General features: G+C 74.3%; 1 protein-coding gene across 1 annotated transcript in view; it reads left to right on the top strand.

Annotated features, from left to right (window-relative positions):
* The window catches only part of LHFPL7 (LHFPL tetraspan subfamily member 7), a 110,011-nt gene extending 95,871 nt beyond the window's left edge, over nucleotides 1-14,140 (top strand). The window contains exon 5 of the mRNA XM_048519238.1: nucleotides 12,626-14,140. Within this exon, the coding sequence (XP_048375195.1) occupies nucleotides 12,626-12,729 (104 nt within the window). The 3' untranslated portion in view covers nucleotides 12,730-14,140. The remainder of the gene's footprint in view (nucleotides 1-12,625) is intronic.
* Nucleotides 14,141-17,507: the final 3,367 nt, after the last annotated feature.

The following is a 17,507-nucleotide window of genomic DNA, read 5'->3' as shown; positions in this document are numbered from 1 at the left end:
AGGAACTCAGAACATCAGCTCAAGATAATGAGTGGAAGGTCACCACATTAATAACCAATATTACATTGAAGCTGGTAGAGCCAGTAGTGCTCTGATCGGGCAATTCCTGATTTAAAATTTGATATCCAGGCAAACTTGGCAACAGAATACATTAGATTTTTATTGGTATCTGATAACAGTATTTTAACCTTTTCTTTCTTAGACAAAGGAGTGTTTGTCTGGTCAAAGGACAGAAGCATCCAACGTATCTCATCATAGTATGAGCATTCAAATAATATATGTTCCGAGTTTTCAACACCTCCTATTTGACAACTGCAAATTCTGCCCTCAGTTGGTACTTTGTTATAAATCCCGTTGGTATAGTTAGACGAAAGGGCGTTGTAACGGAGTAGGCTGTAGGCTCTTCGATAGTTAACGTTAAACAAAGAAGTAAGATAGGGCATTATTGAAAGTTTATTCAGCATTATTTTACTGAAAATTGGGTGTTACTAGATTAGCCTGTGCACTCTAACACATGCGCTAGTCACAGCTCTTCGAAGTTTTCCCAGCCCCACCTCACAGGGTGTTTGTTGTGGGGGGGCGGGGGAAGGGAAAGGAGATTGTCAGCCCCTTTGAATCTCCTCACAGGACAGAAAGGGGGGGATATGAATCCAAACCCCTCTTCTTCTCCTCCTCCTCTCTTCCCCCATACCGGCGTTTTGTCTCACGCTTGCAAACTGCCTCTCAAACACAAGCCCCAGGGGAGAGACCAGCCGAAGGGAATTGACGCAGCCCTTCCACTCAGAAGGAAGCGGTCCAAGATTGCTTTCAAATAACTCGGAATGGCAACTCGCAGGGCTGAAATGAAATCAAAGGAAATAATTCTGGACGGGGGAAAAAAAACAACCATTAAAAACGGAGGAGAAATCGCACATGCCTTTTACGGCGGCGACAGCCCACGGTTTCCCATTCCTCTTTCACCAGAGACGATCGCTGCTTTGGGATGCAGCCGGATGCCGTTGTCTGCCGCTAGCCTGTCATTTGGCTGCCCTTTGATAGAATAACTGCAAAGGAAGATCTGCGTGCATTATAGGCTGGTGAGGCTCCAGGTACCTGCCTTGGCATTCCTGGGTATAAAGAGGCCCTCTCTTAAAAGCTGCCGAAGGATAATAGGCGCGTCTTTAGTGCATTCCAAGCTCTTCACAGACAGTTTCTTGTCATCTTTATAGGAATGTTGTCAGTTTGGACCCGTATTTCTTATTCCTGGGGAGATGTGCGCTTGTCTGAATTGAAGGCGGGTAAGATTTGAATGTGGGGAACCCTGATTGTCACGCTGCTGCTTAAAACACCCTCCTTGTCAGCCATCGAAGCCACACGAGCAGGTATCATTTTGTGTTAGAGGTTGTATAACACTTTCAGTGTCCCAAGCATATCATCACAATAATCCTTGCAACGCTGAGGTGCTGTGTGGTTTCCGGGCTGTCTGGCCGTGTTCCAGCAGCATTCTCTCCTGATGTTTCGCTTCTGATCTGTGGTTGCATCTTCTAGAAGATCTTTGCCTGCTCTCGAAGGTTAGCCAGATGGTTGGGGAAGCCTGACAGGTCACTACATTCCTGATGCGGCTCCTGCATCTGTGGCTGAAGATCCTCTGAAGATGCCAGCCACAGATGCAGGCGAAACGTCAGGAGAGAATGCTGCTAGAACACGGCCATACAGCCCGGAAACCACACAGCACCCCAGTGATTCCGGCCGTGAAAGCCTTCGACAATACATTAGCCAACATTATTATCCCCACAATATAAATTTGGGGGGTGGGGATGAGAGAGAGAGAGCAACTTTTCTCAGCCCACCAAGTGAAATTTTGGCAGGCAGGATATTTAAACATCCTCCCCATCCATCATGACATGTTCTTGAGCTTTAATTTGAGGCCCAATTTAGTTAATAAAAGTGAGGGCCTTTGAACATGTGCAGTGTCAGAGTCTTGGCCACATTTGTATGGTTTTAGAAGAAGAAGAAGAGGAAGAGGAGGAGGAGGAGGAGGAGGAGGAGGAGTTTGGATTTATATCCCCCCTTTCTCTCCTGTAGGAGACTCAAAGGGGCTTACAATCTCCTTGCCCTTCCCCCCTCACAACAAACACCTTGTGAGGTGGGTGGGGCTGAGAGAGCTCCGAGAAGCTGTGACTAGCCCAAGGTCACCCAGCCGGCGTTTGTGGGAGTACATAAGCTAATCTGAATCCCCCAGATAAGCCTCCACAGCTCAGGCGGCAGAGCGGGGAATCAAACCCAGTTCCTCCAGATCAGAATGCACCTGCTCTTAACCACTACGCCACTGCTGCTCTCTTATTTATTTATTTATTTATTTATTTCTTACTTACTTACTTAAATGTATAGGCCGCCTCACCCCCAAGGGGCTTACTGCTTCGGTTCGCTTTTGCTAGTGCCAGAGCCTCCAGAAATCAAAATGGTGTTGTGTGTGGGTTTTGTGTAATGTCCCCATCCCTTGCTGTGCATTTCAGCAACTGGTCTATAGGGTTGATCTTTCTCCTGCTGGCAGGCTACATACAATCACAGCGGAAGGGACCCGTATCACGCCTGGCAGCAGGAAAATAAAAAACATCTAGGCAAATGGTCCAGACAAGGCCTCCCCCCCCCCACACCCGCCCCCCCCGCCCCCCCCCCCCCCACACCCCCCCCCCCCCCCCCCCCCCCCCCCCCCCCCCCCCCCCCCCCCCCCCCCCTTCACCTCCACCCCCCACCCCCCACCCGCCCCCCCCCGCCCACCCCACATCCCCCCCGACCCCGCCTCCCCGCGCCCCCCCCCCCCCCCTCACACCCCACCCCCCTCCCCGCCCACCCTCCCCCCCCCCCACCCCCACCCCCCCACACCCCCCCCCCCCCCCACCCCCCCCCCCCCCCCCCCCCCCCCCACCCCCCCCCCCCCCCACCCCCCCCCCCCCCCACCCCCCCCCCCCCCCACCCCCCCCCCCCCCCACCCCCCCCCCCCCCCACCCCCCCCCCCCCCCACCCCCCCCCCCCCCCACCCCCCCCCCCCCCCACCCCCCCCCCCCCCCACCCCCCCCCCCCCCCACCCCCCCCCCCCCCCACCCCCCCCCCCCCCCACCCCCCCCCCCCCCCACCCCCCCCCCCCCCCACCCCCCCCCCCCCCCACCCCCCCCCCCCCCCACCCCCCCCCCCCCCCACCCCCCCCCCCCCCCACCCCCCCCCCCCCCCACCCCCCCCCCCCCCCACCCCCCCCCCCCCCCACCCCCCCCCCCCCCCACCCCCCCCCCCCCCCACCCCCCCCCCCCCCCACCCCCCCCCCCCCCCACCCCCCCCCCCCCCCACCCCCCCCCCCCCCCACCCCCCCCCCCCCCCACCCCCCCCCCCCCCCACCCCCCCCCCCCCCCACCCCCCCCCCCCCCCACCCCCCCCCCCCCCCACCCCCCCCCCCCCCCACCCCCCCCCCCCCCCACCCCCCCCCCCCCCCACCCCCCCCCCCCCCCACCCCCCCCCCCCCCCACCCCCCCCCCCCCCCACCCCCCCCCCCCCCCACCCCCCCCCCCCCCCACCCCCCCCCCCCCCCACCCCCCCCCCCCCCCACCCCCCCCCCCCCCCACCCCCCCCCCCCCCCACCCCCCCCCCCCCCCACCCCCCCCCCCCCCCACCCCCCCCCCCCCCCACCCCCCCCCCCCCCCACCCCCCCCCCCCCCCACCCCCCCCCCCCCCCACCCCCCCCCCCCCCCACCCCCCCCCCCCCCCACCCCCCCCCCCCCCCACCCCCCCCCCCCCCCACCCCCCCCCCCCCCCACCCCCCCCCCCCCCCACCCCCCCCCCCCCCCACCCCCCCCCCCCCCCACCCCCCCCCCCCCCCACCCCCCCCCCCCCCCACCCCCCCCCCCCCCCACCCCCCCCCCCCCCCACCCCCCCCCCCCCCCACCCCCCCCCCCCCCCACCCCCCCCCCCCCCCACCCCCCCCCCCCCCCACCCCCCCCCCCCCCCACCCCCCCCCCCCCCCACCCCCCCCCCCCCCCACCCCCCCCCCCCCCCACCCCCCCCCCCCCCCACCCCCCCCCCCCCCCACCCCCCCCCCCCCCCACCCCCCCCCCCCCCCACCCCCCCCCCCCCCCACCCCCCCCCCCCCCCACCCCCCCCCCCCCCCACCCCCCCCCCCCCCCACCCCCCCCCCCCCCCACCCCCCCCCCCCCCCACCCCCCCCCCCCCCCACCCCCCCCCCCCCCCACCCCCCCCCCCCCCCACCCCCCCCCCCCCCCACCCCCCCCCCCCCCCACCCCCCCCCCCCCCCACCCCCCCCCCCCCCCACCCCCCCCCCCCCCCACCCCCCCCCCCCCCCACCCCCCCCCCCCCCCACCCCCCCCCCCCCCCACCCCCCCCCCCCCCCACCCCCCCCCCCCCCCACCCCCCCCCCCCCCCACCCCCCCCCCCCCCCACCCCCCCCCCCCCCCACCCCCCCCCCCCCCCACCCCCCCCCCCCCCCACCCCCCCCCCCCCCCACCCCCCCCCCCCCCCACCCCCCCCCCCCCCCACCCCCCCCCCCCCCCACCCCCCCCCCCCCCCACCCCCCCCCCCCCCCACCCCCCCCCCCCCCCACCCCCCCCCCCCCCCACCCCCCCCCCCCCCCACCCCCCCCCCCCCCCACCCCCCCCCCCCCCCACCCCCCCCCCCCCCCACCCCCCCCCCCCCCCACCCCCCCCCCCCCCCACCCCCCCCCCCCCCCACCCCCCCCCCCCCCCACCCCCCCCCCCCCCCACCCCCCCCCCCCCCCACCCCCCCCCCCCCCCACCCCCCCCCCCCCCCACCCCCCCCCCCCCCCACCCCCCCCCCCCCCCACCCCCCCCCCCCCCCACCCCCCCCCCCCCCCACCCCCCCCCCCCCCCACCCCCCCCCCCCCCCACCCCCCCCCCCCCCCACCCCCCCCCCCCCCCACCCCCCCCCCCCCCCACCCCCCCCCCCCCCCACCCCCCCCCCCCCCCACCCCCCCCCCCCCCCACCCCCCCCCCCCCCCACCCCCCCCCCCCCCCACCCCCCCCCCCCCCCACCCCCCCCCCCCCCCACCCCCCCCCCCCCCCACCCCCCCCCCCCCCCACCCCCCCCCCCCCCCACCCCCCCCCCCCCCCACCCCCCCCCCCCCCCACCCCCCCCCCCCCCCACCCCCCCCCCCCCCCACCCCCCCCCCCCCCCACCCCCCCCCCCCCCCACCCCCCCCCCCCCCCACCCCCCCCCCCCCCCACCCCCCCCCCCCCCCACCCCCCCCCCCCCCCACCCCCCCCCCCCCCCACCCCCCCCCCCCCCCACCCCCCCCCCCCCCCACCCCCCCCCCCCCCCACCCCCCCCCCCCCCCACCCCCCCCCCCCCCCACCCCCCCCCCCCCCCACCCCCCCCCCCCCCCACCCCCCCCCCCCCCCACCCCCCCCCCCCCCCACCCCCCCCCCCCCCCACCCCCCCCCCCCCCCACCCCCCCCCCCCCCCACCCCCCCCCCCCCCCACCCCCCCCCCCCCCCACCCCCCCCCCCCCCCACCCCCCCCCCCCCCCACCCCCCCCCCCCCCCACCCCCCCCCCCCCCCACCCCCCCCCCCCCCCACCCCCCCCCCCCCCCACCCCCCCCCCCCCCCACCCCCCCCCCCCCCCACCCCCCCCCCCCCCCACCCCCCCCCCCCCCCACCCCCCCCCCCCCCCACCCCCCCCCCCCCCCACCCCCCCCCCCCCCCACCCCCCCCCCCCCCCACCCCCCCCCCCCCCCACCCCCCCCCCCCCCCACCCCCCCCCCCCCCCACCCCCCCCCCCCCCCACCCCCCCCCCCCCCCACCCCCCCCCCCCCCCACCCCCCCCCCCCCCCACCCCCCCCCCCCCCCACCCCCCCCCCCCCCCACCCCCCCCCCCCCCCACCCCCCCCCCCCCCCACCCCCCCCCCCCCCCACCCCCCCCCCCCCCCACCCCCCCCCCCCCCCACCCCCCCCCCCCCCCACCCCCCCCCCCCCCCACCCCCCCCCCCCCCCACCCCCCCCCCCCCCCACCCCCCCCCCCCCCCACCCCCCCCCCCCCCCACCCCCCCCCCCCCCCACCCCCCCCCCCCCCCACCCCCCCCCCCCCCCACCCCCCCCCCCCCCCACCCCCCCCCCCCCCCACCCCCCCCCCCCCCCACCCCCCCCCCCCCCCACCCCCCCCCCCCCCCACCCCCCCCCCCCCCCACCCCCCCCCCCCCCCACCCCCCCCCCCCCCCACCCCCCCCCCCCCCCACCCCCCCCCCCCCCCACCCCCCCCCCCCCCCACCCCCCCCCCCCCCCACCCCCCCCCCCCCCCACCCCCCCCCCCCCCCACCCCCCCCCCCCCCCACCCCCCCCCCCCCCCACCCCCCCCCCCCCCCACCCCCCCCCCCCCCCACCCCCCCCCCCCCCCACCCCCCCCCCCCCCCACCCCCCCCCCCCCCCACCCCCCCCCCCCCCCACCCCCCCCCCCCCCCACCCCCCCCCCCCCCCACCCCCCCCCCCCCCCACCCCCCCCCCCCCCCACCCCCCCCCCCCCCCACCCCCCCCCCCCCCCACCCCCCCCCCCCCCCACCCCCCCCCCCCCCCACCCCCCCCCCCCCCCACCCCCCCCCCCCCCCACCCCCCCCCCCCCCCACCCCCCCCCCCCCCCACCCCCCCCCCCCCCCACCCCCCCCCCCCCCCACCCCCCCCCCCCCCCACCCCCCCCCCCCCCCACCCCCCCCCCCCCCCACCCCCCCCCCCCCCCACCCCCCCCCCCCCCCACCCCCCCCCCCCCCCACCCCCCCCCCCCCCCACCCCCCCCCCCCCCCACCCCCCCCCCCCCCCACCCCCCCCCCCCCCCACCCCCCCCCCCCCCCACCCCCCCCCCCCCCCACCCCCCCCCCCCCCCACCCCCCCCCCCCCCCACCCCCCCCCCCCCCCACCCCCCCCCCCCCCCACCCCCCCCCCCCCCCACCCCCCCCCCCCCCCACCCCCCCCCCCCCCCACCCCCCCCCCCCCCCACCCCCCCCCCCCCCCACCCCCCCCCCCCCCCACCCCCCCCCCCCCCCACCCCCCCCCCCCCCCACCCCCCCCCCCCCCCACCCCCCCCCCCCCCCACCCCCCCCCCCCCCCACCCCCCCCCCCCCCCACCCCCCCCCCCCCCCACCCCCCCCCCCCCCCACCCCCCCCCCCCCCCACCCCCCCCCCCCCCCACCCCCCCCCCCCCCCACCCCCCCCCCCCCCCACCCCCCCCCCCCCCCACCCCCCCCCCCCCCCACCCCCCCCCCCCCCCACCCCCCCCCCCCCCCACCCCCCCCCCCCCCCACCCCCCCCCCCCCCCACCCCCCCCCCCCCCCACCCCCCCCCCCCCCCACCCCCCCCCCCCCCCACCCCCCCCCCCCCCCACCCCCCCCCCCCCCCACCCCCCCCCCCCCCCACCCCCCCCCCCCCCCACCCCCCCCCCCCCCCACCCCCCCCCCCCCCCACCCCCCCCCCCCCCCACCCCCCCCCCCCCCCACCCCCCCCCCCCCCCACCCCCCCCCCCCCCCACCCCCCCCCCCCCCCACCCCCCCCCCCCCCCACCCCCCCCCCCCCCCACCCCCCCCCCCCCCCACCCCCCCCCCCCCCCACCCCCCCCCCCCCCCACCCCCCCCCCCCCCCACCCCCCCCCCCCCCCACCCCCCCCCCCCCCCACCCCCCCCCCCCCCCACCCCCCCCCCCCCCCACCCCCCCCCCCCCCCACCCCCCCCCCCCCCCACCCCCCCCCCCCCCCACCCCCCCCCCCCCCCACCCCCCCCCCCCCCCACCCCCCCCCCCCCCCACCCCCCCCCCCCCCCACCCCCCCCCCCCCCCACCCCCCCCCCCCCCCACCCCCCCCCCCCCCCACCCCCCCCCCCCCCCACCCCCCCCCCCCCCCACCCCCCCCCCCCCCCACCCCCCCCCCCCCCCACCCCCCCCCCCCCCCACCCCCCCCCCCCCCCACCCCCCCCCCCCCCCACCCCCCCCCCCCCCCACCCCCCCCCCCCCCCACCCCCCCCCCCCCCCACCCCCCCCCCCCCCCACCCCCCCCCCCCCCCACCCCCCCCCCCCCCCACCCCCCCCCCCCCCCACCCCCCCCCCCCCCCACCCCCCCCCCCCCCCACCCCCCCCCCCCCCCACCCCCCCCCCCCCCCACCCCCCCCCCCCCCCACCCCCCCCCCCCCCCACCCCCCCCCCCCCCCACCCCCCCCCCCCCCCACCCCCCCCCCCCCCCACCCCCCCCCCCCCCCACCCCCCCCCCCCCCCACCCCCCCCCCCCCCCACCCCCCCCCCCCCCCACCCCCCCCCCCCCCCACCCCCCCCCCCCCCCACCCCCCCCCCCCCCCACCCCCCCCCCCCCCCACCCCCCCCCCCCCCCACCCCCCCCCCCCCCCACCCCCCCCCCCCCCCACCCCCCCCCCCCCCCACCCCCCCCCCCCCCCACCCCCCCCCCCCCCCACCCCCCCCCCCCCCCACCCCCCCCCCCCCCCACCCCCCCCCCCCCCCACCCCCCCCCCCCCCCACCCCCCCCCCCCCCCACCCCCCCCCCCCCCCACCCCCCCCCCCCCCCACCCCCCCCCCCCCCCACCCCCCCCCCCCCCCACCCCCCCCCCCCCCCACCCCCCCCCCCCCCCACCCCCCCCCCCCCCCACCCCCCCCCCCCCCCACCCCCCCCCCCCCCCACCCCCCCCCCCCCCCACCCCCCCCCCCCCCCACCCCCCCCCCCCCCCACCCCCCCCCCCCCCCACCCCCCCCCCCCCCCACCCCCCCCCCCCCCCACCCCCCCCCCCCCCCACCCCCCCCCCCCCCCACCCCCCCCCCCCCCCACCCCCCCCCCCCCCCACCCCCCCCCCCCCCCACCCCCCCCCCCCCCCACCCCCCCCCCCCCCCACCCCCCCCCCCCCCCACCCCCCCCCCCCCCCACCCCCCCCCCCCCCCACCCCCCCCCCCCCCCACCCCCCCCCCCCCCCACCCCCCCCCCCCCCCACCCCCCCCCCCCCCCACCCCCCCCCCCCCCCACCCCCCCCCCCCCCCACCCCCCCCCCCCCCCACCCCCCCCCCCCCCCACCCCCCCCCCCCCCCACCCCCCCCCCCCCCCACCCCCCCCCCCCCCCACCCCCCCCCCCCCCCACCCCCCCCCCCCCCCACCCCCCCCCCCCCCCACCCCCCCCCCCCCCCACCCCCCCCCCCCCCCACCCCCCCCCCCCCCCACCCCCCCCCCCCCCCACCCCCCCCCCCCCCCACCCCCCCCCCCCCCCACCCCCCCCCCCCCCCACCCCCCCCCCCCCCCACCCCCCCCCCCCCCCACCCCCCCCCCCCCCCACCCCCCCCCCCCCCCACCCCCCCCCCCCCCCACCCCCCCCCCCCCCCACCCCCCCCCCCCCCCACCCCCCCCCCCCCCCACCCCCCCCCCCCCCCACCCCCCCCCCCCCCCACCCCCCCCCCCCCCCACCCCCCCCCCCCCCCACCCCCCCCCCCCCCCACCCCCCCCCCCCCCCACCCCCCCCCCCCCCCACCCCCCCCCCCCCCCACCCCCCCCCCCCCCCACCCCCCCCCCCCCCCACCCCCCCCCCCCCCCACCCCCCCCCCCCCCCACCCCCCCCCCCCCCCACCCCCCCCCCCCCCCACCCCCCCCCCCCCCCACCCCCCCCCCCCCCCACCCCCCCCCCCCCCCACCCCCCCCCCCCCCCACCCCCCCCCCCCCCCACCCCCCCCCCCCCCCACCCCCCCCCCCCCCCACCCCCCCCCCCCCCCACCCCCCCCCCCCCCCACCCCCCCCCCCCCCCACCCCCCCCCCCCCCCACCCCCCCCCCCCCCCACCCCCCCCCCCCCCCACCCCCCCCCCCCCCCACCCCCCCCCCCCCCCACCCCCCCCCCCCCCCACCCCCCCCCCCCCCCACCCCCCCCCCCCCCCACCCCCCCCCCCCCCCACCCCCCCCCCCCCCCACCCCCCCCCCCCCCCACCCCCCCCCCCCCCCACCCCCCCCCCCCCCCACCCCCCCCCCCCCCCACCCCCCCCCCCCCCCACCCCCCCCCCCCCCCACCCCCCCCCCCCCCCACCCCCCCCCCCCCCCACCCCCCCCCCCCCCCACCCCCCCCCCCCCCCACCCCCCCCCCCCCCCACCCCCCCCCCCCCCCACCCCCCCCCCCCCCCACCCCCCCCCCCCCCCACCCCCCCCCCCCCCCACCCCCCCCCCCCCCCACCCCCCCCCCCCCCCACCCCCCCCCCCCCCCACCCCCCCCCCCCCCCACCCCCCCCCCCCCCCACCCCCCCCCCCCCCCACCCCCCCCCCCCCCCACCCCCCCCCCCCCCCACCCCCCCCCCCCCCCACCCCCCCCCCCCCCCACCCCCCCCCCCCCCCACCCCCCCCCCCCCCCACCCCCCCCCCCCCCCACCCCCCCCCCCCCCCACCCCCCCCCCCCCCCACCCCCCCCCCCCCCCACCCCCCCCCCCCCCCACCCCCCCCCCCCCCCACCCCCCCCCCCCCCCACCCCCCCCCCCCCCCACCCCCCCCCCCCCCCACCCCCCCCCCCCCCCACCCCCCCCCCCCCCCACCCCCCCCCCCCCCCACCCCCCCCCCCCCCCACCCCCCCCCCCCCCCACCCCCCCCCCCCCCCACCCCCCCCCCCCCCCACCCCCCCCCCCCCCCACCCCCCCCCCCCCCCACCCCCCCCCCCCCCCACCCCCCCCCCCCCCCACCCCCCCCCCCCCCCACCCCCCCCCCCCCCCACCCCCCCCCCCCCCCACCCCCCCCCCCCCCCACCCCCCCCCCCCCCCACCCCCCCCCCCCCCCACCCCCCCCCCCCCCCACCCCCCCCCCCCCCCACCCCCCCCCCCCCCCACCCCCCCCCCCCCCCACCCCCCCCCCCCCCCACCCCCCCCCCCCCCCACCCCCCCCCCCCCCCACCCCCCCCCCCCCCCACCCCCCCCCCCCCCCACCCCCCCCCCCCCCCACCCCCCCCCCCCCCCACCCCCCCCCCCCCCCACCCCCCCCCCCCCCCACCCCCCCCCCCCCCCACCCCCCCCCCCCCCCACCCCCCCCCCCCCCCACCCCCCCCCCCCCCCACCCCCCCCCCCCCCCACCCCCCCCCCCCCCCACCCCCCCCCCCCCCCACCCCCCCCCCCCCCCACCCCCCCCCCCCCCCACCCCCCCCCCCCCCCACCCCCCCCCCCCCCCACCCCCCCCCCCCCCCACCCCCCCCCCCCCCCACCCCCCCCCCCCCCCACCCCCCCCCCCCCCCACCCCCCCCCCCCCCCACCCCCCCCCCCCCCCACCCCCCCCCCCCCCCACCCCCCCCCCCCCCCACCCCCCCCCCCCCCCACCCCCCCCCCCCCCCACCCCCCCCCCCCCCCACCCCCCCCCCCCCCCACCCCCCCCCCCCCCCACCCCCCCCCCCCCCCACCCCCCCCCCCCCCCACCCCCCCCCCCCCCCACCCCCCCCCCCCCCCACCCCCCCCCCCCCCCACCCCCCCCCCCCCCCACCCCCCCCCCCCCCCACCCCCCCCCCCCCCCACCCCCCCCCCCCCCCACCCCCCCCCCCCCCCACCCCCCCCCCCCCCCACCCCCCCCCCCCCCCACCCCCCCCCCCCCCCACCCCCCCCCCCCCCCACCCCCCCCCCCCCCCACCCCCCCCCCCCCCCACCCCCCCCCCCCCCCACCCCCCCCCCCCCCCACCCCCCCCCCCCCCCACCCCCCCCCCCCCCCACCCCCCCCCCCCCCCACCCCCCCCCCCCCCCACCCCCCCCCCCCCCCACCCCCCCCCCCCCCCACCCCCCCCCCCCCCCACCCCCCCCCCCCCCCACCCCCCCCCCCCCCCACCCCCCCCCCCCCCCACCCCCCCCCCCCCCCACCCCCCCCCCCCCCCACCCCCCCCCCCCCCCACCCCCCCCCCCCCCCACCCCCCCCCCCCCCCACCCCCCCCCCCCCCCACCCCCCCCCCCCCCCACCCCCCCCCCCCCCCACCCCCCCCCCCCCCCACCCCCCCCCCCCCCCACCCCCCCCCCCCCCCACCCCCCCCCCCCCCCACCCCCCCCCCCCCCCACCCCCCCCCCCCCCCACCCCCCCCCCCCCCCACCCCCCCCCCCCCCCACCCCCCCCCCCCCCCACCCCCCCCCCCCCCCACCCCCCCCCCCCCCCACCCCCCCCCCCCCCCACCCCCCCCCCCCCCCACCCCCCCCCCCCCCCACCCCCCCCCCCCCCCACCCCCCCCCCCCCCCACCCCCCCCCCCCCCCACCCCCCCCCCCCCCCACCCCCCCCCCCCCCCACCCCCCCCCCCCCCCACCCCCCCCCCCCCCCACCCCCCCCCCCCCCCCCCCCCCCCCCCCCCCACCCCCCCCCCCCCCCACCCCCCCCCCCCACCACCCCCCCCCCCCCACACCCCCCCCCCCCCCCCCCCCCCCCCCCCCCCACCCCCCCCCCCCCCCACCCCCCCCCGCCCCCACACCCCCCCCCCCCCAAACCCCCCCCCCCCCCCCCAACCCCCCCCCCCCCCACCCCCCGCCCCCCCCCCCCCCCCCCCCCCCCCCGCCCCCCCCTCCCCCCTCCCCCCTCTCCCCCCTCCCCCCAACACCCCCACCCCCCCCCCCCCCCCACCCACCTCCCCCCCCCCCCACCCCACCACCCCCCCCCCCCCCCACCCCCGGGCTTCTGGTCTACCCTTTCGGCCTCGGTTCTGCCGCCGTGCGGAGACACTGTGAAAATTCAAGCCTCTACTATGCAGGAGATTGCCAGATCGGCTGGTAAATATGCTGGCGACAGCTAGTCATGCTGTCCGCCTTTCTGCCGCTATAAAAATATGCACCAAAAGAGCACGCCTCTCCGACTCCGATACCTACAATTTTATAGTATTTGATTTGTACTGAACAAGAGACCAGTTCGGTCTGCAACCGAAGGACGGCAAAAGGATTAAAGCGCTTCCTTTTTTAGCCACGTCGCTAAAAAGAGAGATTGAGTCAGACACTACCAAGACCCAAAGTGCACTGCAAAGTCTTCCGTACAGGTGACCTATCCACCACTCTGGATCTGCATCGAGGTCTGAGCAGCTGTGGCGAAGGCTGCCGTGATCGTCTAGAATGGCTGAACACTTCAGAAAGCAACGGAGAAATCTGTGTTTGTCCTCAAAATATCCGTCTACCTCCCAGTTTCTTTTTGCGTTTCAAGATCTTTTGTATAAGCCTCACCTCGCTTTTTTATATCTTATTAAATGTCAGGACTTTTTTGATCCCAGTCGTTTGGAACCTGACAGGGCTATTTTGTTAGAATTTATTTAGACAAGAAGTGGAGAGCTTGCGAATCTACTTCAGTAGGGGCAAACTGTGCGCAAAAAAAGTTTGTCCTTTTGGTTCTGTTTTGTAAATTGGTACATACCGATAATGTGCCTGAATATTGAAAACTTACAGGCAGACCTCTTTGTATGGTCAAAGCGTGACTCCCGCTCTACGATCTAGCTCACCTTTGCCCAAAGAGGTCTGTCTGTTTCTAAAAATACTGGGCCAATATTCAGGGGGGGCCATTTCAGATTTTATCTGAACATCTGCCCGACACCAAGTCAGAACATCTTGGTCTGTCTAGCCCTAACTCGTCTGCTCTGATGGGCAGCCGCTCTCCAGGGACTCAGGCAGAGAAAGGCCGCACGGCACCTGAGATCTTTTTTCAGGAGATGCCAGGAATTGACTTGGAACCTTCTTTATGCACAGAATTACGACCTTTTAGTAGGAGGAGGACAGCAATCTCCAAAAGCCCATTGTTGTGTATATTCAAAGTTAAACTTTTTAATTAGGTATCAAGGACATCTGTTGTGGTTAAAATCTCAATATCCCATAGCAACTACATCAAAGATATGTACGCATATTTTGAAATTAAGTAAAGGCCTGAGCTGTTAGGTTGGCCCAAGATAGTCCTCGGATGGGAGATCCAAGGAAGATCCGAGGAAGATCCGAGGAAGTCCAAGCTTGCTACCAGAGGCAAGCAATGGCAAACCACCTTCTCTTGTCTAGCCTAGCCTAATCTTCTCAGATCTCGGAAGGTAAATGTGGTAGGCCCTGGTTAGTACTTGGATGGGAGATCATCGAGGAAGTCCAGGGTTGTTACGAGGCAAGCAATGGCAAAACCACTCTAAGAACATAAGAACAAGCCAGCTGGATCAGACCAGAGTCCATCTAGTCCAGCTCTCTGCTACTCGCATGTGGCCCACCAGGTGCCATTGGGAGCTCACATGCAGGATGTGAAAGCAATGGCCTTCTGCGGCTGTTGCTCCCGAGCACCTGGTCTGCTAAGGCATTTGCAATCTCAGTTCAAAGAGGATGAAGATTGGTAGCCATAAATCGCCTTCTCCTCCATAAATCTGTCCAAGCCCCTTTTAAAGCTATCCAGGTTAGTGGCCATCACCACCTCCTCCTGTGGCAGCATATTCAAAACACTCTATTTTTCTCTTGGCTTGAAAACCCACGAGGGGGTTCTGTAAGTTGGCTGTGACTCGGTGACCCTTTCTACCACCAAAAGGTCTATTCCTAGGCTAGCCCAATCTTGCCAGAGCTTGGAAGCTGAGCAAGTTTGGCCCTGGGTAATCCTTAGACCCGAGAGCACCAGGGAAGTCCGGGGTTGCTGGACTTGTCTTGAAACCCCTACAGGGTCACCAAAAGTCAGGTAGAACTTGACAGCCCTTTCCATCACCCAAGGGTTTTGACATGCATTCCTAGGGCATAGACAGATGGGCTTGTACTGAATAACAGATGCTGTCCGTAGAGCCAATGTGTGGGTGCTGCTGAGGACATTTGGTCTGAACCCCAGAGGAGGGGGTGGAGAACCCTCCTGCCCCCCATAAATGGTGCCCTATCTGGTCCTGAGCCCTTAACAATGGAGACACTGGAAAACAGATCCTACATTTAACAGGAGAGATTATTTATCTAGCCCAGTGTTTCCCAACCTTTTCGAGGTCAGAGTACCCTTGACCTCACTCTTCATATCTCACGGTACCCCTGCCGCCACCCTCCACCTTCCCCTCCCATCGCCCCTGCTTGCCACTCCCCCCACCTTCCCCTCCCAGGGTGAAGGGTAGCACTGGGGGGGGGGGGGCTGCTGACCTTGTGGCTGGCCCTTCCCCATGGGCCAGCTCCATGTCCTTGCTGGCGCCGGTGGGAGACACCACAAAAATGAGGGGGGGGGGGCGGTAGTGTTGCCGCGGTACCCCTGGGACATGCTCACGGCACCCCAGGGTACCAGGGAACCCTGGTTGAGAATGGCTGATCTAGCCTAAAAATTTTACCCAAGGCTTTCGCAAAATAATTTGGCCAGTTAAAACAGCACTTCTGTAAGCAATAACTATTAATGTTGATCTTTTGGAAAAAAACAAACCTATAACAAAGTGGGTCTCAGTCCTGTGGCGCGTGAAGTGGCCGCCTGCACGTGGTCAATTTAGGCTCTCCGGCACGCGTCTCACAGTGTGCGCTTGCGAGGATTAGAGAAGCTAAGCCACTTATCTTGAAATGCACATTTGGTGTAGAGCATGAGAACACCGGTCAGGAAGAGAGAGGGGGGGGCGAGGTCTCTTTTCATCTTAAGAACCATGCCGGTCCACCAAATGATGAAACCAGGGGTGGAGGGTGGAGGGGATTTTGCTGGAACTAACCTTTGTGAATTGCAAGATTGTGGGTGGTTGTAAACAATTCAGAACAAACCTTCATTTGACGAGGGAAGGGAAGAGCAAAAACCTTGATGTCCGGTAGCAACAATGGTGGTTTTGGAATTCTGACAGGGTGGTCAGCACAACCACAAGATAGCTGCCACGGGGGGTGGGGCAAACCACAAAAGGGATGCCTTAGGAGGCAGAGCCCCACACACAGAGGAAGCCTAAGTGCAGGGGGAAAGAGGGGAGAGGGAAGAAAACCAACCCTGTGGGGACAGCTGCCCCTACGCAGTGGCATAGGAGGTTAAGAGCTCGTGTATCTAATCTGGAGGAACCAGGTTTGATTCCCTGCTCTGCCGCCTGAGCTGTGGAGGCTTATCTGGGGAATTCAGATTAGCCTGTGCACTCCCACACACGCCAGCTGGGTGACCTTGGGCTAGTCACAGCTTCTCGGAGCTCTCTCAGTCCCACCTACCTCACAGGGTGTTTGTTGTGAGGGGGGAAGGGCAAGGAGATTGTAAGCCCCTTTGAGTCTCCTGCAGGAGAGAAAGGGGGGATATAAATCCAAACTCTTCTTCTTCTTTTAATCTGTCCAGTCAATCAGTTCCCAGTGGCTAGCCAGAAGCCCTGTTGGACAAATGCCTGACCCGACCCCACCCACTTTCTAACAACTCTTGGGGGGTGCAAGGAGCGGGGTTAGTGGGTGCAGTGGTGCCCACCAGTACCAAGCTGGGCACCCCTGAACTGAACTGGGCACCCCTTAAATGAAATAAGAAGCAAATGGATCCCAATTCAGATGAAGGCCTTTGCTTTTATGAATTGCCTCCAACCATTTCTTATCAGCAGAATTGGATCTCCTCCCTCTGAGCAATCCACAGCGGTAGATCCGTTTTGCGTTCGCCACAATGGTTAGGTAATCAGAATCAGTTCACGAACCTTGCCTGGATCTTGCAATTCTGCTTGTACCGTCACACCCTGCCTGGAAGGCTTCGCCTATCCTTTCCCACTCTGTGTAGAGAGTGGTAATCCCCAAGACATTTTCTGCAAAATAATTGCATGAAATAATGCAGCTTCTGCATTGTTCACTGAGCTGGTTGAGAGCCAGCACGGGATAGCGGTTAAGCGCAGCGGACTCTAATCTGGTGAACCGGGTTTGTTTCCCTGCTCCTCCACATGAAGCCTGCTGGGTGACCTTGGGCCACAGTCACAGTTCTTGCAGAACTGTCTCAGCCCCACCTGCCTCACAAGGTGTCTGTTGTGGGGAGGGGAAGGGTAGGAGTTTGTAAGCCCCTTTGAGTCTCTTTAGAGCATAGGTGTCAAACTCGCGGCCCTCCAGATGTTATGGACTACAATTCCCATCATCCCCTGCCAGCATGATGCTGGCAGGGGATGATGGGAACTGTAGTCCATAACATCTGGAGGGCCGTGAGTTTGACACCTGTGCTTTAGAGGACAGAAAGAGGGGTATAAAACCAAACTCCTCCTCTTCATCATCTTTACCTTTTGTTGGGGAAAGGGTTGATTCTGCCTTTCTCTGCCTCATCACGTCTTATCACTGGTCTTTTACTGCAATGAATAATTCATTCCTGTGCTATCATTCCATCGTTCCCACTACAGAGATGCAGCAGGAAAGGAGAGGCCTGCTTGTCGGACCGCTACGTGAATCATGGCTCTGGTATTCTCGGGAGGCGCACCCAGAACAGTGACTCATGCAGTGATAGACAGCGTAGACCCCCACACCCACAAAAGATAACTTTTAGAGTAAGAGTAGAACAATCCCCGAATATTAATTCAGCCAGCTACAAGATGTGGCCTAGCTGTCCTTAATAATAAAAAGAGTTTGGATTTATATCCCCCCTTTCTCTCCTGTAAGGAGACTCAAAGGGGCTTACAATCT

The sequence above is a fragment of the Sphaerodactylus townsendi genome, linkage group LG16, assembly GCF_021028975.2.
Source record: "Sphaerodactylus townsendi isolate TG3544 linkage group LG16, MPM_Stown_v2.3, whole genome shotgun sequence".
NCBI lineage: Eukaryota > Metazoa > Chordata > Lepidosauria > Squamata > Sphaerodactylidae > Sphaerodactylus > Sphaerodactylus townsendi.
The sequence above is the reverse complement of the archived record's forward strand: the minus strand, read 5'-3'. Positions and strand labels throughout refer to the sequence as shown.